The sequence below is a fragment of the Channa argus genome, chromosome 7 (assembly GCF_033026475.1).
Source record: "Channa argus isolate prfri chromosome 7, Channa argus male v1.0, whole genome shotgun sequence".
Lineage (NCBI taxonomy): Eukaryota > Metazoa > Chordata > Actinopteri > Anabantiformes > Channidae > Channa > Channa argus.
In genome coordinates this window covers 12312128-12335180 of record NC_090203.1, presented here as the reverse complement: position 1 = coordinate 12335180, position 23053 = coordinate 12312128, and the positions used below count along the sequence as shown (strand labels likewise).

Below are 23053 nucleotides of genomic sequence, written 5' to 3'. Positions count from 1 at the left end.
AACCAGAGTACAGTCTAATAAAAAGAAGGCATTTCATAGGCTACTTCACTATCACCGTCACCAATTTGGGATATAACCTCATTTCCTCAAACCAGAGAGGGTTGTGCCATTTTCCAGTATGAATATTTCTTCATGACAGTAACAGGTAGGTTTACTTTTCCAACTTGACATTGTTTCCTCCTCTGTACAGTTGCAAGCAGGGTACAAAGTGTAGTTGTAATACACATTTATAGCTGCTAATGTTAATGCTAATTTATAGCTTGTAATGTTAGCAACAGCATGCTAGCTTCTAATGTCAGCTATGTTACAGCTTTACAGCTTGTAAAGTTATCTATAGCTCGGTAGCTGCTACTGTAATGTTATAGATATATATCTGCCACATTTTGTCTTAAGGTTAAAATACAATTAATTTTGTATGATAAGAAGCTCTGGATCATAGCTAGATGACATCAGTTGCCTTTAAGTCACCTATGTCACATAGGTTGTAAATCTACATGTCACTAATATCTTACTCTTTAACTTTCACAATACATTAAATTATATGTATGACATCTTTATAGATTCAAAAGGAAATAAAAGCATCATTTAATGATGGGAAGATTCTTTTGTTTAAGGATATACTTAGAAATACATAGCGGCACTATAGATACTGAAAAGACCCACACTTTTGCGGGAATGGAATGCACCACTACTACAGCTCGGTGAAGACCGCTTACTTCTTGTGTATTAAACAGGACAAATTCACTACAGCAGTAATACCAGACGACAAAGAGTGTAAGCTAACTTATCCCTCAAATACTAACAATGCTAACAGAGGGCTGGTAATGAGCTTTATATTTTTAACTCGTTTGTAATGCTCCATCTCATCCAAGATTGTTTTTTTAATTAGCGTTAGCATTAACATTAGCTAGTAAATGAAAATACACTGATAAAATTGTTCAGTGTTTTTTCAGGACAACATTCTTTTCGACTTTGAGGGGGAAACCGTACTGCACATGGGGGTGTGCTTGCAAGCAGAAGTACATTTTCCCATTTTTGAAGTATAAGTTAATGTGCATAATATTTACTATGGCAATGTGAAGAAAATTAACAGTATTCAGAGTTTGGCCTTTTTCAGGTGCATCATTAGAAGTAGAGTGGAAGGTGATGGTCTAAAAAGGGCAATCAATGACAGAAAAAATATATGTTTACCTTAGTCAACAAATTAAAATTTTGTTGTAAGAAAATAAAATATGACAGCTGTGATAAAAATGGATGTTGTGTAATGCTTAGAATGCCAATTATATCATGTGTAGGTAAATAAGTTACACTAGATTCTGTTTGTTTATACTGTCTCCATGTCAGAAATAATGTATATGGCCTAATAAATACACACAATTTTGTTTTATGTCTATAAATGCATGCAGTCCTCTCTCCTTGAAGATGATTCCTGCCACTAATTAAGCTGCAGGCTTGTCATAATGTCTTGTATAAAGCACTAAAGTCCTGGATACATAAATATTAGCCTGTAATTATCACAGTAAAATCAATGTTGGAACATAATCTATGCTCAATTTATATTAAATTGTAAAGGGGAGTTGGCTGTGTATGAGCCAACCCAGGGTTCCTGTTTTTGTTTATATTGTGTATTGTAAGGTTACTTTGATTAGCAAGTATATTATGTTTAGGTGTACTGATGGTGATTAGTGGTACCACATAGCTTTGATGATTGCCTTTATAGTTTGCCTTTGTAGTTTGCCTTTTAAGTTTGTTGTTTAGTTGTCAAGGAAACAATGCATAGCAATGGTTTTGTTACAAGAGAGTTCAGTTCAGTAACTTATAGTTACTTTACATTATTATCTTAATAGCTGTGAGTATCAAAACTCAAGCTATAATAGTTATAATGCTACACCTCTTTATGGGCCTCTTGTTTTCAAATGGTATTTTGAATGTTATCATTACATCCACGTCTATGCTATTGTCAGACTAGCATGTGGTTATTTTTTATGCTAAATACTGTTTTCGAAATAGCTGTCTGCCAGCTAACTTAGACAACTTGTGAATCTGTAAATAAACAATGACTTTCAGTTCTTGATGTGCTTTCTATTTTGGTCTGAATACCAGGTGAAAAACAAGCAGACACTACTGCTTTGGCAGTTGAGACCGATACGTCCCATATAGATCTTCCTAACTATGAAGATTCAAACACAGATAAAATTAGTTATAAATCATATATGCTGATCTGTACTTTGTGCAATTCTCATATCAAGATAGGGAGTTCTTCACTGCTTTTCCAAAACAGTAATCGTGCTTTTTTGAGGGAACAGAGTGAACCTGACACATATCTTCCTAGTCTTTCCCTCATGGGGCCATCATGCATCCAGTTAACCTGAGACATGTTACTTAATACTTATATGTTTGTGTTTCTAGTCTTCCACCTATGGAGCCCTCTGATATCTTCAAAGTTGAGAAACTTGGAGTTCAATAAATGTGCAATGTTTGTCATACAACGATCTCTGGAGTGGATAGTTATTGGAATACCGCATATGAGTAAGATCTACAGTGCCTGTGTGGATTTGTTTGCATCATTTAAACATTTTTGCACTTTTAAAGGAGAAAGTTATTTTTTAAACTTTTTTAATTGTTCATTGTGGAAATAGAATCTGAATGACTATGCAAGGCACGTGCAGTTGTATGTGCTGTACATTCAAATAGTTTAGGATGTTTTTTTGTACCAATAGTTTAAAATATCTCATGATATTTGTAAATTTACTTTGACTTAAATTAATCTGAATTTCACTTAATGCCCCTATAGAGAGTACACTATTCCAACAGGCAGTTGACAATTAGGTTGTCAAGTTGTCATATTTAACACAATCAATTTCTTGTAAAAGATAACTAAAAATGTTTTCTTTAAAAGATTCAAGATAGTCTTATACGATCAGATGAAACAAGTGGAGAGAGAGCAAAGAGGAGTATATTCCAAATCCCAGGCAAGAAATCACTGACAGTAATGGTAGCTTGGAATTATCCCTTGAAAAAAAAGACAAACAACAAATATCTACTAGTCAGAGTAGAAGCAAGTCTTCCAGTCAGACCCAGTCTGAGTCTAGTCAGAGCAGAAACGTAGTTATGACAAGATGTGATTCTACTCAAAGATTTCCTGATGGCAAAGCTGATGCAAATGAAGATAAAATGGCACCCCTTGAACAATAGCCAACTCTCTGTTAATCCAGTTTTGAAGGAGGGGAGAGAGAGAGAGAGAGAGAGCGAGCTTGTTTTATGGACAAGTAGTTCAAAAAATGTCAAGACATCTGATGCATAAACACAAAAATAAGATTGATGTTAGCAAAGCTTTTAGTTTACCAAATAACTTTTAAAAATTATAGTGATATATATTAATTTAAAATAGCTATACCTTTGAGTACTTTAAGTCTCTTGCTGTCACAATAACAGGATCTTGCATATCTGTCTCTTAAAAAAATACTTTTTTTATTTACCCAGATACCAGCATGGCACAGGTGTCAGAAGATGTACCTCCACATCAAGTGGCCAAAACCAGAGGAAGATGGCCAAAAAGAGGTCAGCTCAGAACAGTGTTTCCTTCTCAGACCAGCATCCCCTTTCGTTATCTTTTCTTACCAGCACTTCCAATTAGTGCACAGACAAGTACATCGCCATCACAAAACTTTTAAAGTGCTCTGCTCAAAAATGCAGGTGATTGAAGGGCACCCAGGGGCATCACCCACTTCAGTGCGTAATAAATTCTGGTCTTGTTTGTAAACAATTTGGTGTCAGGCACTAAGTGAAGTGTATGAACTTTAAATCTCTAGGTAACATTTGCATTAACTATGGCATTAACTATTAACTATTAAGAGGGATAGAGGGAGAGCTGGGGGATGGAGAGGAAGACATTCACATCATACATGGTTTCTGTGTGTAGGGGTTGTAATGTCCCCATTTAGAGGTCTGTAGGTATACAGTTAGGGTTTAACGTAGTCTTTCCCAAAACTGAATGAATGACTCTGGAAGAGTCCTTTATTGCTTTTAAACCAGTTCAGTACTGCAGTAAATATATGGATCATGAGAAGTACAGTAGAAGAGCTTCAATGAATAAGGGTAGAAAAACAAGGCTGCTTCTTTGTTCTATACTTCCTGTTAGTGTATCACAGAATTTTTCCCAATACCCTACACATCTCAAGTATTTTTAATTTTCTGGAGCAAGTACGCACTACATGCATCCAAAAGTTTAGTCCAAGCGTATGGATATGGTATTGGTTTATAATTGGTGTTCTCTGGTTTCCGGGCTCTTTTGTATTCACATTATGTAAGAGACAAAGTTTGCAGCCCCCTATTTTAAAATGGTAAAAATGGTAATAGAGTGATTACGGAACATTTGTACTAGCTAATTTTGCATTAAACATTATCCTGATTTATTTTACTTTTTGCTATTTCATAATAGGTTTGACAGCCTTTATATCGAACTGCATTAATATGTGCTCCTTAAGCACAGATCCTTTAGTAAAGAGTTTAATTTCTGTATTGTTTTGTGCAAACATTAGTTAACCACAGAAATACAACGGAAAACCGAATTTGGAAAAAAACTGCATGGTTTGGTAATTGAGGTGAGATCAAGGTTTAAGAATTATAATATTGCCCTGTCTACATCATGGTGATCTTTCATTAACAAATGGCAAAATGTGAAATGGTTGATGTAGAGGAACAACAGATGTGGAATAGAGAGAATGTAAAGTAGAGTATAGAAGTCCCTGATACTGCCCTGCATTTGGGTGTGTGCGCGCGCGCGTGTGTGTAAGGTCAATGGGATTTAAAAAGGTACAGTAAGATAACAGCTCGATAACTCAAATCAAACGGGATACACATAGTAATTGAGTGACGACAATGTTGTAAAATGCTAAAAGGAGTTTATTTGTCTATGGTACAATCCACTATTGCACCTCTTGTTGAAATCTGTATGACACACTGGTAAAGTATTATAGAGACAGGTTGCACCCTGTGTCATCATCTCCTATCCTGTCATAGTGTGCTGCCTGCCTCTCTCTTAACCTTTTATAACATCCCTTTAAAAATAGCTGATATCTAAGAATATTTTGACAATTACAGAATATTGACAGAATACAGTATAATTTTTCATTTTCCTTTAAATACAGTTTTAACATCATGACAAATCTCCCTCAGGTTTTTCAGTGGTGTATATTTCATGTCTTAGAGAAACATCATATTAAAACCAGAGGTAAAAGTAGCGGCTTTTGACTAAAAAAAAATCCTACTTCAAATTCTTTTCTCAAGTTCAAGTAAGTATGCGTTCTAAAATGTACTTAGATCTGTTACTAGAAACTTCGTGTGGAACAAAAACACAAAGATTTAAATGTACTGACAGGTGCTTGATCCATAAGAAAATGTAAAAAACTAATAAATATATGACAAGTATCTACATCTGTAAAAGTAATCGTTAACTAATCTAGTCGAGTAAAACTACAAGTAACAATCAATCCATCAATCAATTCACTTCTATTATAAAAAAATGTTACAGATCTGTTTTTACTTTGACATAGACTAATCCTTTTGGTAAATATGTGTCAAATCAAAGCAATGAACAAAAACAGTTGAAGTTGACCAGGATTCAATGTTGTAAAAAAAAACAAACAATTCCAGGTTTTTTCTCAGACATTTAGGAGGAAATCATTCTTAGTTGGTCACAACTGCTTTCACCTAACAAGCTGTAAGCCAGTTAATGATGGATATTTTTTTATTGTTTATGGAAGGTATGTTAATATAACTGACCTGGGTCACAATATGTCATTTGATAAGGATTTTTACAGCAGTTTGTGTTTCCCTTCTATTTATAGCACTCATCCTATGTCAAAGATGTTAAGGCTGAAACTACACCAATCTATTATACCAGCTGATCCACGACTGTCCCTTAGCTGGGCATAATTCTGGACCTGGAAAAAGATGTTCTTAACATTAGCCTGTTCTAATGTTCTTTGAGTACAACCTCAGAATGCATTCAGAACTCTTGCTTTTCCTCAAATTATCTTGTCTTGTCACTAATCGTTTTCAACCTTTGTTTCTCAACTAAAAAAGAATATACTGTAGCTTACATGTAATATTTTTGATGAAAAAAAAAAAGTTTTTTCATTACAACTTCATAGCAATGTGAGACACATGTACCATGAAAACTTTTAACTGGAGGGTTTTGTTGAGTATAAAATTTAAAAATGCAACAAAAAGCTCAAATAAAAGATGTTACAGCTTTGTTTAGGACAAAGTGTCACTTAAATATACAATAGTAAATGTGTTAATTTGACTGAAGGACTGTTTTCCATCTCTTTCAAAACAAATTACCAGAAGTGTTAGGAGTACACAAACTCCTTGTAACCAGTACAGGTACAGTCTACTAAAAACATTACACAAGTACCACTTTAAACTCTTTACTCAAGTACCAAGTGCTCCAAAATGTACTTAAAGAACAAATATATAAGTACTATAAAAAGATGCCTTTTAAACAGTATTGAATATAATGCTGTTGATAAAATAAATCTGCATGTCTAGTACAGATTTGTTCGACAATATTTTTAAAGGTGAAAAATATGGCAACAAATTTAGAGGCATGACTAAAAATAAGTCCCTTAAAAGCAGCAGAAGTACATGTATTGTCAACCAAATGTGCTCAAAGTACTCAAAACACTGCAGACCCCCTGAATAATTGATTATTTATACTAATAAGGTACATATGTTAGCAGTATGTGTTGTTGATCAAGATGGATGAACAAAGATCAGCAACAACATTAACACCACTCTTTGTTGTTCTATGTCACAAATCTGAGGGCTGTGAAACGATTAATTGAATAATTACTTTGCAGCATTATAGACCAAGCAATGGGACAGTTTGGGACTTCTGCCTTCATCCAGCTGTGTGTGGCTAAGCGGTGAGGAATAGAAAATGCAACCAAAGGCAAAAAGGATGCATGAATTTATTAGAGAAAACCCTGAGTTTTCTGTTCCATGTCAGACCACTGTATGGCGCTGTGGTACTTAAATGGGATTAAAACTACAACCAGTGACCTGCAGCAGTGGTGGATAAAGTACTCAAATCTGCACTTAAAGGACATATTCACAAACAGAAATGCACTATAGTGGAAGTAGACATTTCTACTTAGGTAAATTAAATAAGTACATGATTCAGAATAAGAAGCTCTTTTATTATTATTGAGTACATATACATGTTGAAATAAAATGTAGCAGTAATAGAGGGTCCTCAGGCAGGCAATCCTGAGTGTCTTTGATACTCAGATTAATTTTGTGTTGACCAAATAGTGCCATGTTTTGAGTTAATAGAGAGTCTAAAGTGTAGCTATTGCAGCTCATTAGTTGTGCTATTAACTGCTCCATAAAAGAGGAATGGTGTACAGACAGTGATTTGACAGAGTTGCCTCCTTGTTGAAGACAAAGACTATCAAGGCTATCAATCTCAGCAGTATTAGATATTAGGTGGATGTTTCAGTTTCAATAGAAAATTGACCTTAACACAAAGATGGTTAGGGTTAGACACTAAAGTTAAATGGGTAGAAATAGGGAGAACCATTGGTCTAGGTTATAATCCCCACAGTCAGTCTCTTCTGGAAGAATTGACAAGGATAAAAGTGGACCATCTTGTTGGCACTGTAATCTTTGTCTGCAATCAGGGGTCTCTCCTTAACTGTCTAGTGTGAATCTAAAGCAGGTGAAAAGCTGTGATGAATTAAGCTTCTGTTGTTTGAATTAAATCAAACACACACACACACACACACAGTATTTTCTCAACCCATCTTTCTTATCTTTCCCTCATACTTTGAGAGGTCTTTAGAGAGGCGTGGTCTTTTCATCACAAGTACTAGCTCTTGCTCAAAAATATCCCAATGGGAAAACTGCAGTGAACTGTCCAACTGGTCCTGCAGCTTTAAGCAATAAGGCCATCTTAAGGATAATAATGTAGACATTCTCATTGCAAACCTATAGAAAGTAAATGTATGTAACCTGAGATCAGTTCCAACAACTTCAAAAATGCAAGTATCTAAAAAAATAATCTGAGAAAAGTTTAAGGCTTTCCTTTGCAATAATTTGCATTTGGCATTAGTTCAATTTACTCACCTCTCATTTCAACACCCGACAACATCATTTTCTGCAATGTGCTTGATGGTGACCTGCAGGAAAAAGTTATTGTTTGGTTCTTCCTAAAGGCTAATTAATGGTAGCATGTGTTTGTAAGACTTACTTGTAGGAGGTCTTCCTAATGGTGGCCATTATAGACTGACCCAAAGCCTCGTGCACCAATTGCAGTGGGCTGAAGATACTGTATTTCCTGTCGAAGTCTGCTAAGCACACACAGACAGAGACTCTTTCTTAACTTAAACTACTTTTATTTCTGAACTTGTTGACATGAAAATAACAGCAAAACCTGAAGTAAATCTTTTTAAAAGCTGTTGGCAGACAAAAGAACCACAATACATGAAGTAACAATACATTTCAGCATTCCTCTGTATTTCCTGAAGAGGAGAGCTGATCAATGTTCTCTTCCTCAGGCGAGATATTGTTAAAGGTTACACTTTTGTCACGTTTAAAATAGCTGCTCGCTGCTACATTTCATCTTTTTCTCAGATGCCCTGCATGCCACCATCACTGGCCTTTTTCTTTTTCACCTCCACTGACAGTCTGGGGTTGTCAATATTGATTGCTGCACCCCTTCTTCTTTTTTGATGGGTCAACATCCCTGCTGGCCTTTTTATTTTTTACCCTCTGGTCTTGTTTTCCTCCAGTGACTCCTGACTGTATTCACTGGAGTTGGTGAAGCTTCTAAGCTTCATCAAATTTTCTGACATCTGCCCATCATCACAAGCAAGCCTTCTCGTTCTTACACTGACATCCTCCTGCTAGTTATTCCAGGGGTAGGAGAAGTGGACAAGTTTGCTACCTTTACGATTTTGGCTGGATGATTCTGAAAGGCAGCTGTCCTTTCTATTCTCCTTTGCATTGAGGTTCATACGCATGTTGTTCTCTGCAAAATAAAAAACACACTGTTAAATTTATGCAAAACCTACTTTCAGAAAAGTTGGAACTTTATCTGAAATGCAGTAGCACCAAGGGACTGTGATTTGTCAGTTTTCCTGAACCTTTATTTATCTGAAGTACAAGAAAACATTTTCAGTATTTTCATTTATCAGTGAATTTTATTTTGTTACCGTTAAGCATTTTGATGAATGCAACAGACTCAAAAAAGTTGGGAAAGAAGCAAAATAAAATACTAAAGTGACACTATTCTTGAAGATTCCTAAATTAGCAGAGGTTCATGCTACAGCTATATTATATCATGAAAGTAGGGCATTTAAGTAGAAGCATGCAATGGTAATTTCTTTATCTTAATTTATTGAAACAAAAGGCAACAACAGTGGTGGGTATACCACAACAAAAAATGTTAGTGTCTCAGTAACTAGTAGTAATTGTTAGGTATCGTCTTGGTCTCATGATGTCAAAATGTGAACAGTATGATGAGAGGGGACAAAATTGTATGCAGAACTTTTGATGGTCGATTCATGGATATGCCATGATTATTTCATGATTTTTGCGGTTAATCACCTTGTTAGAGAACAGCATGCTATGCAGTAAGTACTGAAACATTGTATAGTTGGACATGCTCATTCAAAAGTTTATAGAAAGTCAAATTAAGTTCACCCGAAAGGTTATAGTGCGTTTTAGGTGCATTCTTAAATTTTGGTCCGAAATTTGAATTGTGTATATGTAGTGTGGAATAAATAAAAGTGCCGGTACGACAGAGATGACTGAGAACACATTAATGTAAATGTATGTGGTTATCTGGTATTTGTTTTTAATTTAAGTACAGTGCTGCGCAATGGTGAATGTGGCTGCCTTCCTTCAGAAGGAGAGTAAAAAAAATCGGATCAGTCAAACTAATATATAAATCAACGGGGATCGGTCTGCCACGCAGTAGCCATAATTAAATTTACTTAAGTAAAGTACAGAAACTTGTACCTGTACTTTGTTTAATTCCCCCACTTATCTGCAGTCAGTCTAAACAAAAGCTGATTTTCCAAACGGCTCACAAAATAAACACAGGAATGAAACATAGCAACACTGTCTTACTTGGATTTTTTCTTTAAACAGGTAATGATAGAAAACATTGTGTTACGATTCTGCTTATTTCTAGTCTAAGTCTTTGAACAAAGAGTAAAATAAATCTCTGTACACACCTTCTTGAATGTGAATATCAAAGAGGAAATAAATATACAAATATTTTAATTCATTTTGTTGTATGAATCAGCTCTTTAGTGATTGCAAATGAGCAAAAATATAATCTGGCTATTATTCACGCAGGAATCATCTTGTGTCTGTAAATGAAACAGTGAGTACTCACAGCTTTATTTACCTCCACATACTGATGAGAAAAATCATTAATTTATCAATTTTCTCCCAGGAACCTCTACTGTCAGCAATCCTTGCATTTACAGAGATTGACTTCCGGTTTACATTTAACTTGAAAATAAAAGTAGGCTTGGTACATTATTTTATGCCTACAATCAGATTAGTGATGATAATTATAATGCAGAAAATGAGCAGTCGTCGACAAGAATTTCTTAATTTTTAAAAATATATATTTTATAATTTCAGTGCTCAGTTTTACTTACAGTTTTTTGTTATGGCGTTTAAAGACGCGTGTAACATTACGTGAAACCAGTTGGAAGATCTCAAGTGAGAAGCAGAGGATGCTGCCGGCCTGACGAGCTTTTATTTTGAAACCCCAATAACAATAACTAATAGTGTCTGACTTGACCCAGGTTTTCGCTCAATCCCTCCTGCAACTGAGCAGCGTGTTATCCTCTGGGTTGACGGAGAGGCTGGTCCTGCCCTGGTGCAGAGGGAACCGAGTGTGTACTGCGCACCGCGTGCGGCCGGAGATACGGACACAGGCGGGGGATGGCGTCACTCGGCGGCGGTCTGCATCTCATCCGAAAGCGTGCAGCAGGCAGGGGCGCCGTGGTGGACCGAAGGAACCTACTCACTGTGTGCAGGTGGGAATCCCACACACGGTTCTGTGTTTATTGACAGGGAGGAGGAATGAGCGTCTGCAGTTGAATTTCTGATAGCAGATGTGTTCAGTCATTTCAGACGCAAGCGTTTGTTTGAAGCTAGCTGTAAAGGGAGCAGGACTGCATCCCTTTACTGACTACCTGCTATAAACACGAGCTGATATGCAACAGAAGTCACTCTGTGTGTTTTGGATGAGTTAAATTAAAATATGAGTTAACTATCTGGATGATCACAGGTAATGTCCCTATTCTGTTTTGTACATTGTAATCATGTCTCAACGATCCTCATCGCACACCCACACATTCACACATACCCCCAGCAGCCTCTAGAAGCCTTAATCAAACATTTACGCAATCATATTCTATTTTTTTATCTTTTCAGTGTACCATTAAAGTCAAGAATTTAGAAATGTTGAAACGATATCCCTCCTTTACAGTGACTCAGTATGTGTGTCTCGCTCTGTGCTGCTTTAAGCAAACTGATAGGAATAACGATGAAGTAGAGAAATCCTTTACTTTTTTTTACGTTTTTACGTCTTAAACTTAATTTTAAAGACGAGTCTAGAAAACTACAGCTTTTTGCTGTAATTTCTTGCAAATGCTTCCAAAAACAATGCTGAGGACAGGACCTCAGTGTCCTAAATGCATTTCTTATAGCTTTTTAAAATGATCAGCTGAATGATGTGACAGAAGCTGAGACACCTGTCACCAGCCTGTTTCAGTGTCATCTTTGCAAAAAGCACTTTGCTCCTATGAGTGTTGCTGTGTGGTCCTTTCTGGGCTGTTGCCAGTTACCAATTGATAGTCCTTGTGGTGTATTTGAGTAAATAGAGTCAGAGGGAAAATAACAATATACTGAGGTGTAGTCTTTAATTTGGCTCTAAGAAAGTGTAAGAGATCAGAAAACAAACTGATTATCCACCACCTGGCACAGCTGTTGCCTGCTCTGCCTTTTTAGAGTAAAAATCTAGGTGTAAACATAAAATCAGCATTTTACCATGTTGGGTGAGATTGTGCATGGTGCAAGTTCCTCCATTAACATCAGTTGAAACTGATGGAAAGGAAAAGTAATTAGACACAGTTGCTCCTTGCTGACCAGTCTCGTCCTTTTCCCGGCTCTTTCTGCCTCTGCACCATTAGCTCACTGATTAGCACAAGCAGAGGAGTGAAAAGAGAAAGACAAGTGATGGCAAATTAGCAATGAACGAAAGAGATGATGATGAAAGAAATCATCTCATTCTATTGTATCACTTCTAGTTGAAATCATTATTCATGGTTTTAAACAAGCCAAATATTCTCTGTTTCCCATTTTTGTGGGGATATGGTGCTGTCATGAACACCATGTCTTTATTAGACTGTTGGTTTGATAAAACTATTTTAAGGTCACATTAGATTCTGGGAAATTTTGTTTTACTGGTTCTCTGACATTCTAAAGAACTGGTTATTATTTACTTTGCTGCCATAATAACATGCGTGTTGCATTAGCTTTTATCTTTATATACCGTATGTTGTGTAACACTAAGCAAAATATATTTAAGTTTTTTTCAAGATGATCAGTTTTGTCTTATTGCATTTTCCTTCAGTCTGTGATACACTATTTGTTTTCTTTGAAAACTTCCCTTGAACGTAAAGCAAAATGGGTTTGAACAATATTTGGATTTTTCATGTACGATGACGTTTGCAGATGACATTGTGATCTGTATTGAAAGTAGCGAGCAAGTGCAATAAAACGCAGTACGACCAATATGGAATACATTTACTTAAAGCGAGAGAGGATAGCGGAATGATGGAGTTACAAGTGCCAGAAGTGCCTATGGTCAACTGTTCAAAGCAATAGGGAGAAGTTAAGAAGAGTAAAATTGCAGGCATGGTGAAGTGGATGGAGAAAAGTGTCAGGAGTGATCTCTAATAGAAGGGAATCTGCAAGGAAAGATTTACAAGATGTTAGACCCGCCATATTGTACAGCCTGGAGAAGGTGGGACTGACAAAAAGACGTGAGCCAGAGCTAGAGGTGGCAGAGTTAAAGATGCTGCATTTTTTGTTGGGACAGACAAAGATGGACAAGATTAGGAATGAGTATATTGGGGACAGCACATGTAAGAAACTTTGGAAACACAGTGAGACAAGCGAGAATTGGATGATTCAACCATGTGCAGAGGAGAGGTGCGGTGTATACTGGGAAAAGAATGTTGAGGATGGAGTTGACAGACAGGAGGAGAAGAGGAAGGTCAAGGAGGAGGTTCATGGATGCTGTGAAAGAGGACATGAGAGGTTAGTTGTGACAGAGGAAGACACAGAAGACTGTGTGAGATAGAGGAGGATGATCCAGTGTGATCTACCCCTAAATCAAGCAGCTGAGAAGAGAAGAGGGTTTGAACAATGTTTGTCTGCACAGTATGAGTTAGTGTTGATCAGCTGGCTGCTGCTTGCATTGAGCTTTACTCTATGGAGAAGTGATTAATACAAGATGGGGTTAGGGTTAGTAATGCACTGGCTGCCTGCAACCTTTCTGTGTGGCGTGTGTATTTTGTCCCCGTACTTGGAGGGGTTTCCTACGGGTACTCAAGTTTACTCGTGCATTCCAAAGACATTCATGTTAGGTTACCTGGGGACTCTAAATTGCCCGTAGGTGTGAATGTGAGTATGAACGGTTGTCTCTCTGTGTCTGCCCTGACATAGACTGGTGACCTGTCCAGGATGTACCCCACCTCTCATCCCATGGCAGCTCGAGGCTTCAGCCTCTTATGACCTTGAACAGAATAAGTTGTTAAAGATGATGGATTGATGGATCTCCATTAAACCCTGAAAACTGACTGAACACTGTAGTGTTCTTCATCACATCAAACATCCTGTGTTTAAACATCAGTATTTTTTTGTAAAGCATGTCAGTCAAAGGTGTTGGACACACTAGACTGGTTATAATAATTAAAACAGGGCACTATCTTCATTGTAAGTACCTAATATAAATGAGGAACAGGCAGTGCACTGGGAAATGTTTGACCTTTTTGGAAATTTCCTTTGTTTGAAATGATCTCTCCACAGCACCTTGTCTTTCTGCTGTAGTCTGAGTCGTGTAAGTGATGGGGGGAAAAACCATAGTCCCTTCTCTTACAGCACGAAAATTAACTCTCTTCCAGTAGAAAAGATTATACATAACTATGCACAAATGGTTTAAAGACAACAAGCTTAATGCTCTGCAGTCAGAGCCCAGACTTTAATCTAATTGAGAATTTGTGCCAGGACTTGAAAAAGGCTGTTCACCCATAATTCCCAAGTAACCTGACAGAACTTGAGGGTTTTTTTAAAGAGGAAAGTGGACAAACTGCAGTTTCCTGACTAAGAAATATTCACACGTGCTCAATGGTCAAATTGTGGCGAAAGGAGCATCTACTAACTCCAGCCAAAATTACAGTTGAATCTTGTTTTCTGTGTTTGGACAGAAAAAAAGTATTTGCAGTGGATTTTAAAGTGATAATGACAAACCTGGTATTCATGAATCCATCACTTATCTCCCTCATAAGCATGACGATGAAAGTAGAAGAAAGCTGTTTCATTTACTGTTTCATTTTCTGAAAAGGGGACATGCTGACGTTGATTACTGTCATCAGTCTCCCAGCAACAGGCTTTTCCTGACTTCCACCACTCCATTCCCAAGATTGTGTACTTGAGTTCAAAACCACAATGTGAGAAGTGACATTTGAATTCTGCATCTGTCGTGTTGTTGTCAATGTTTTGAGCCTTTAAGGAGTCATTCAATCTGGGTCTAACCATAAAGGCACCGCTGCATGCTTTTGGGGGAACGGAAAGAACACTTTACCTTTACATATTAAAACTAGTGTCACTGTGATTTGAGTTTTAGGACAACATCCTAAATATCCATAAAAAGTTCTAAATATCATGCATGCATTTCATTTCGGGTTTTCTCACATTGACTGGAAGTCAGTTGCCTATATTTTATTAAAATGAGTAGTAATAAAAAAATATTGAAGTATACTCTACGCAAAATACGTCAGGTCTATGTGAATATTCTATAAGGACTCGGTTGTTTTGCAGAAAGTTAATATTCATTTCCCATAGTGAGGAAATAACCTGAAATGTATCAGTTTTTGCCATCTTTCAAAGGAAACACATACACTGTAATCTTCCTGCTGCTAAGCAACTAGAGAGAAGCAGAGTCAGATGTGAAGTCAGATTGTTTAGTTGCATTGCGTACTACACACAATTTGGCTAAATTTGCAGAACAAATACAGACACACATTAACTTTCCTTCCTGTGCAATTAGTTGAAACGAGATTAGACAGAGTTGGTTGGTGCACAAGCAGTGTTGCCGTGGGCAGCAAATTATGACTGCTTTCAACAGATTAATTATGCCCTCATTGTGGAGGCCAGATGTGCTTTTTTACCTTGTTTTGTAATTAATGATGACAGTTTGTTTAATGTTCAATGAGAAGATCATCATCTTTTTGTTTGTTTATCTTGTGAGTATTTCATAAAATAATGTCTGTGTGTTAGCCTGGGATTAGACAGCAACAGAAAAAGTACTTTGTCATTGTTGACACAAGGACATCAGTGTAGAAAAATAGGCAGATACCTCTACCATTCTCCACTGATTTATTAATGCAGTTTCATAAAGCTTGTTGACTGACTTGGAGAAATGTGATGTAGAATTTTTTATATAGCTATACATGTGTATTGTTTACATCCTCTTTACTACTTTCTGTCTGTAGCAGTATAATGAAGTTGTTCTTCAACTTAAGTCCAGTAAATGATGCTAATTCCAGTGTCTTGTGTGTTTAGGTTTTCAGTGAAGACTCTGCTGGACCGCTCCTGTTTTGAGACAATAGATGACTCATCTCCAGAGTTCATGAACTTCGTTTCCATTCTGGAGCACATCCTCAATCATCGACTCAAAGGTAAAAACATTCTCATCATCCACATGGAGGGAAAGCACTTAGATCCAGTAGCAAAAATGTAGGTGAAGACCTTGAAATTATCTGGATTTATGGATATGTTTATCCAAAAAAGTAGTTTATAAACACAAGTTATTTTAACCAGTAACACAAATTATTTTATTGTTGCAGTCGATATGGAATACATCTGCTGTGATGGAGTTTCGTGGTGTAGTGCTGTGGCACATGCGATAAAGTGGGTCGCCAGCTAGCTGCAGGGTTGGCGGTTCATTTCCCAGAATCTCCTGTTCACATTAAAGAGTACTTCAGCAGGACACTGGACCCCAAGTTGCCGCAGTGCCTGCATTGGCAGCTACACTGTCATGACTTTTTTCCCACAGGGACCAATAAAGTGATTTTAAAAAAAGAAATAAAACATTAATTCAAACACATTTAGAGTAGAGTGAAAAACCAATGTGAACATCAACAAATGCTAATTGAAGTCAGGTATTTGCAAACCTGAAGAATGCAACGCTATTCCTTTGGCATTTTGCCATTGTTTAAAAGCTCAGAGGACGACAACACCGGGAGAGAGAGAGAAGGGATGACATGTGATGACTGTACCCATCTCCTGCTCAGCTGGAATCAAGCAGGAGATGTTGTGGTTATATCAGGACTCCTCAATATGCAAAATATGTGAAATATCAGTGACTCATCAGCCTAAATCAGAGGGTTAGACAGTGACAAGGATCTTATTTCCTTTTGTTGAGATTCATATTGAGTGTATAAATTAGTGGAAAATATTCTCTTCAATATATACAGAATATTTTAAAATTACAGACCTGTCTTCTATAGACCATTATTAAGAGGTATCTTCCTTCAGAAAGTTTAACTCTCTTTATTTCCCCCCCCCCCACATTAAGTAGGTGAAAAACATTTTGCTGTCACTTTCTAATCACTTGGTTAAAAAAAAACAAAAAACCTTTCTTCATATTTAAAAATTCAGTTTGGATGGGGGTTATTTCTTGTACAAGTTTCTGTTTTTGTCTCTCTGTTTCTCGCAGGTCAGACAACTTGGTTTGGCTATGAGAGTTCTCGGTGTTTCTGGGACTACTTAAAAGCGGCCTGCAGCAAAATCCCTCATAATTGCATCCGAAGCATCGAGAGCATGGAGAATGTGCGATCATCAAGAGCGAAGGTGAGATTAACAACATCATGGGATATTGAATTAAAGAGATTCAGATATAATTACCTCAGGCAGCAGGGAAACACAAACACAGAGACTAAATTTGATTAAAAAACTGAAAGATATGGAAAATATGTTCTGTACACTGCAGTAGGTAACCTATAGTGCACAAACAATGCAGAATCAGGGTATGTGAGTTTAGCTTAGTTTGTGTTTTACTCTTAGCAAAAGAATAAAGACAGCACAGTCAACAAATATAAAGAACACACATGCTGACATAATGTGACTCAGTCGTATCCTGCGGGTAGGAGAGCACACATCTGGACAGTGACAATATTGTTTTGCAAACAGGCTTTAGGTGAGAACAAGACTCGCTGTCCCACACTTGACCTGGTCATGAACTGAGTTTTTCAGAAAACATAGAAATCTGCAGCTTTAAACAGAAAGGCAGTTTTTTTTTTTTAAATGCTTGACACTGTTTTTTTGGATTTTCAGTCATGAGGACTGTTGAGCTTACAAATGACTTTTTGAAGTATTAATCCAAGTTAAGCATTTCAAATGCCAAAAAATGGGTTTACATGGTGGGTTTACATCTTATGAAAGGCATTTATGTCCTTCTTACATATTTCGAAATGGGATTTAACAGGACTATAGGGACTGTAGGTTATTCTGCCAAGTAATTGGTCCTCCATTTTGGTCCAGCCTGAATCAACAAGTGTAGATGCATTTCCATTAAATTGTGTATATATTCATTATTCCCTGGTTATGAAGCCTACTGCTTTGGTTATCGACCTGGCATTTATTTTAGCAGGACAAATGTTTTTACTTATTCTGTCAAATACCTTAACATCCGCATCTACAGGGCTTTAGTCCAAACACTCTCATGAAATATGAAATATCCTAATTACTTGAAGATGCTTTGAGTTTTTGTCAAGTGTCAACATAGGGTTTATAATTGTCTTTGTTTGAAATGTCAACTGTCGTTATAGGGACAAAAAATTTTTGTTTTTAAATTTATAGCCAAAAGCCTGCAAAACTAATGATATTCACATGCTGGTGTTTGCATGTCAAAGACTGTAGACTCCTAGTCTTATTTTGTTTTAACAGTGTTACACATACACTGTTAAATGCAACAGTGTATGTGTAAGTTGGTACTCAGCGAGTGTTACCGGTTGTCTATTAAGACGATCTAAGCTTCTTATAAGAAAAACACTGTCTTTCTCTCTCTGCAGGGCAGGGCCTGGATTAGAGTGGTCCTGATGGAGAAAAGGCTATCAGAATACATCTCCTCTGCACTAAGGGACATCAAAACCACCAGGTCTTAATGTGGTGCTTATATATACACACAGGATTCCCTCTAAACCCAGTTACTGTAGTTTTATAAAAGCAAACTACTTAATTAAAAGTCTATGTCTATGTAAACCTTCTTGTCCTAAAGTAGTCTGTTATTACACATTTTGCAGCTTACTTCTCTGTTTTACCTTTTAATATTTAGTTAGCTGACTAAACAAGTTTGAACTGCATTAACAACATAACATGTTTTTACAGAGGATTTTATGAAGATGGAGCTATTATGCTGGGGGAAGAAGCAGGGCTGTTAGCAGACACGCTCATTGGGCTCAATACCATCGACTTCAGGTACTAACAGGTTCTGTAATTTCCTACTGTCCCTTCTCTGTTCTGCTTTCTCTAACTTGATTAATGGGGTATTTGCTGAATACTACAAATTATGTGACACTCAAGTTGAATTAACACATTATCTTGTACAAAATCAGATTTATCCTCTTCATATTGGATCAAGATTATGTCTGGAAGGTTCAACTTGTAGAGAGTCTCTTGAAAAGTACAGTTGGGTTCAGGGAAGCTGTAAATGTGTCTAAAGCAGGAAGTCCTCAACGACTACGCAGGAAGAAAGCCCCTAAGAGTGGACATCATGAGACCTAATGAGCACTGCAGTACATGCCATTGCAAGTCCTTTATCTCTAATACAGCCATGTTCTGTTTTTTCCTCTCTTATGTTCTCTTCTAGCTTCTGTCTGAAAGGGGAGGGTGTGGATGGCAGCTGCCCTGCCGTGATCGACTACACACCTTATCTGAAGTTCACGCAGAAGTATGTCTGTTGTAATAACACCATGATACACTATTGTTATCGGGCTAACTCCACAGTGGACATGTGTTTTTGTAAAAGTTTTAACCTCCTAATATGCATAATAGTACGACTCCACCACTCACTAGGAGCTCAATAATAAACACATAGTAGAATTATCACCTTTCTGACAGTTTCAACCTAAAAACTGAGAAATTATAACCTTGTAAATGTAAAATTCATTACAGAGTGGGATTGCTTTAGATTCTTCAGGTGTACCTAATGAAGTGGCCCATGAGTATGGAATGTAACTAATATGAGAGACACTGTGGTTAACTGTGCAGTGCAGACAGCATCAGCAGTGATGAGGAGGAGATGAGGACTCTGGGAAGCAGTGGCAGTGAAAGCAGTACCCCTGACAAAACGGCCACCGCTGCCTCCATTTTCACCGAGCAGAGCAACTTGGTCAGCAAGTGTAAACGCTTTGAGCAGAAGTATCGCATGGCATTGGAGCAGAAGGTAGCACCTCCGTGTCTGTTTGTGTGTGTGTGGGGGGGGGGGGCTTAATATTTGTACTGGGATAAATAAGCAGGATGGTAATATATGCCACTGTGACATTTTCCTCAATGTTGGTATGATAATTAGAAGCTTGGATTATGAAATGCTAGGTCCTGTGAAGAGCAGTTTCCTGACACAAACACAATTTTAACTTTATGATATTTCCTGTGGCTGCTTTATTTGCTTTGAGCCAAAACATAGAATTCAGATGTGTATTCATACAGCACTGCCTTCATGGCATTAAACAAGCAAGTAAAAAAGAGTGTGTGTTTGTGTGCCTCAGGGTTACCTGGAAGAACTGGTCCGTCTTCGAGAGGCACAGCTGTCAGAGGCCATGTCTCACAACAAAGCTCTTCAGCAGAGCCTAGCAGACACACACTTCTCTCACACACTGGAGAAGGAACAGCTTGAGTACATCATACTGGAACTGCAAGATCAACTGTGAGTTCTTCTCTTCTTTGTGTTTGGCAGATCGTGCATGTGAGGCTGCTGACAATTAGATGGTAGGGGCTTTTGCAGCTGATCCAGCTGTGATTTTGACATTCAGGACACAGCACGATACCTTGAGGTTGCAGGTGGTTTGTTAATTGTGTGTTGCTCTCACTGCTGCTTTTACCCAAGAGGGAAAGCTGCACCAGCATTTCGTGTTAGCGTTCTAATGGCCGAGAAACATCTCTAAGTTTGACTACTACTACTACTACCTCAATTGAAGATTTCTGTCATGATCTGTAATGGAAATTAATCTGTAATCTCAACCTAGTGTGATGAATCATTGGTTAAAGTATAAATTGTGTCCAAGGTACTGTTTGTACCAAGCGGAACAATTAACACACACAATAAATTTGTTTTTCCTCTATTATAAACAAACTATTTTATACGTATGTGCTGTACTAATAAATCTGTAAGGACAAGCTCATTTTGATAACTTATCCCCTTTTTGATTAGGTGTTCTTCATAATCATATAAGCTTTGTCTACTTAATATATTTGATTAGATGAATTAGTTAAATTGCCTTTTTACATTAGTTTTAATTACATTTGAACAGATTATGTTTATCACTGCTCCATTTGAAGAGTTTATTGACTGCATCTACTGTGGATGTTGTTTATAGGACAGTGCTGAAGAACAATGACTTGCGCTCCAGACAGGAGTTGACAGCCCATCTGACCAATCAGTGGCCATCTCCGGATGTCCTGGATGCCAATGCTGTTGCCTTGGATACTTTGCTGTACAGGAAGAGCACAGGGCAGTGGGAGGAGTATGTATTTCAATTGTATTTTAGATTATTTGTTATTTGCCACTGATTTGTTACAGCTGATTTTTTTCCCTAGTTTTAGTAGTTTTTGCTAAAACTAGGTTTCATAGCTTTTGCTGATTATTCCAATAAATGTTGCGTCAATTAAATAATTTCTATGCTCCAAGCTGATGTTTCCAAATTGTTGTTATCGAACATACAGAACACATGAAGCAGCACATCATGGATTTTGTGAAACTGGGACCAGCAAATGTTTGATGTATTTAAAAAAAAAAAAAAAAAAGAAGAATACAATTGATGATTTTCTGTTTATTGACACATTGTTCCAGCACTAGTTATGTGATACCTTCTTGCAGGAAGAGTTTCCACAGTCTGGAGCAGCTGTCTGCAGACCTGAGCCTCTCCCAGACTTCTCTTGAACCATCACACGCACTGAGTCTGGAGGCCAGGCCAACAGGCACACAGTGGCCTCACCAAGGTATGTTTTCTCTAGTACGTAAACGCTGCTCCTGGACGAGCTGTGCCCTAATGTGAGTACTAACACAAGGTTGCAATCTCATATAGGGAAAGAGGAAACCCCTTCTCTCAAAGGTCTTTGTGGCTCCCTGACCTCTGTCGCCAGCTACAAGTCTCTGGCCAGTCTGAAGTCCAGCGAGTGTTGCAGTCTTGCAATGGAGATCAGCAGCCCAGGTATCACCCCTTCATAGGGAATGAGGAGCTAAAACAACAATCTCCACCAGGGACAAACAATCCAGGAACTTTCTCAATTTAGGGGATAATAATTTACTGTAGAAGTTTATGTTCTTTATGTGGAGGCTTCAGCTTCAACAGGTGGACATTGGGTTTCACATTGAGAATCTGTTGTAGCCTGTGTTAAAACTCAGACCACCCACCAAAATTGCATTAATAATGGCTCTTTCAGTTAAAACGCCGCTCATTTTATAATTTAACACCGAATTTATTCACTATAATTCATCAGTACATGTTGGATTTAGGTGTTTTATGGAGGATAATTTATTTCCTTTATTAATAATATAGGAATTTGATCACTGCAGTATCAAGAAGACAGTGATGAGCTAGTATGTTTTCACACCCTCAATAAGGTGGTTTACAGGAGATAATAGCATGCTAAAAATACTGACTGTAGATCAAGAGTTTAGAAGATGCATACTTTCTTATTGCTGTAACATCTTGCGGTTAACATTGTATTTTAGTATCTTCTATCACTGCTGCCACTTTTTAAATCTCAAATTCTTTTGATTTATGATTGTGACTGTACCTTTATAAAATCACATTATCAAAGTTCTGAAAATGACGCCTCACATGTTGTTCTCAGGTGTAACTGTTCCCCCCACCTTTTGAGTTTTTTACGTAGTCATTGTGTGCTGTTCTCAGGTAAAGACCACTATGATTAATATTCACCGTTTGGTTCTGGATTTACTTTAAAATTTAGCTTTAACAGACACAGTATATAGGTAGTATTGCCTTGAATTATTCCAGTGCAGTATTTTATGGCTACTTACCACAAATGGATTTTTCCTTAAATGCTAAATGAACTGTGTTGGGACTCCCTGAGTAAGAAATATTTTTGAAGTAGTAATTCTGGGAATGAGGCTTAAGAAATTATTAGTATGATATAAATTGCATTATTGGTAACTGGCCTTATACCTCAACATTGAACTCATAACTTTGCCTTTGACCTGCTCTAGCAATCATTTGCACATACAGTAGATGTTTTATTGGATTTGTTTACCTTTTTATCTTTAATCTTGAATAAACTTCCCTTGTGAAACTGAGAATTTCAGTGATGTTTGGGTTTCTTGCTGACAACAAATAGGTTTGGTGATAAAACGCAGACCTAAAATGAAAATAATTTCCTAAGATATTTATATTTAACATTTTAGAAATCAAATTTTCAGTTTCCATCACATCATACTCCTCCCACAGTCTGTTTTCAAAAACACAAAAACAAAACACACAAATTTTACAGCTTT

General features: G+C 37.2%; 1 protein-coding gene across 3 annotated transcripts; it reads left to right on the top strand.

The window, feature by feature from the left end:
- The first annotated feature begins 117 nt into the window (after window positions 1-117).
- On the top strand, window positions 118-22869 carry rundc3b (RUN domain containing 3b). 3 transcript variants are annotated; one of them, XM_067510996.1, is made up of 14 exons: window positions 118-145; window positions 2410-2529; window positions 3484-3561; window positions 10833-11066; window positions 15883-15998; window positions 17039-17172; window positions 18393-18478; window positions 18709-18798; window positions 19190-19270; window positions 19591-19765; window positions 20088-20245; window positions 20916-21062; window positions 21416-21537; window positions 21624-22869. In XM_067510996.1, exons 4-14 carry the CDS (start codon window positions 10972-10974, stop codon window positions 21764-21766), a joined length of 1347 nt encoding a protein of 448 aa, XP_067367097.1. In that variant the 5' UTR covers window positions 118-145; window positions 2410-2529; window positions 3484-3561; window positions 10833-10971; the 3' UTR covers window positions 21767-22869. The 3 variants fall into 3 exon arrangements, with proteins under 3 accessions (XP_067367097.1, XP_067367099.1, XP_067367098.1); XM_067510998.1 differs by lacking the exon at window positions 18709-18798; XM_067510997.1 differs by lacking the exons at window positions 118-145; window positions 2410-2529; window positions 3484-3561 and having other exon boundaries at window positions 10804-11066.
- Window positions 22870-23053: the final 184 nt, after the last annotated feature.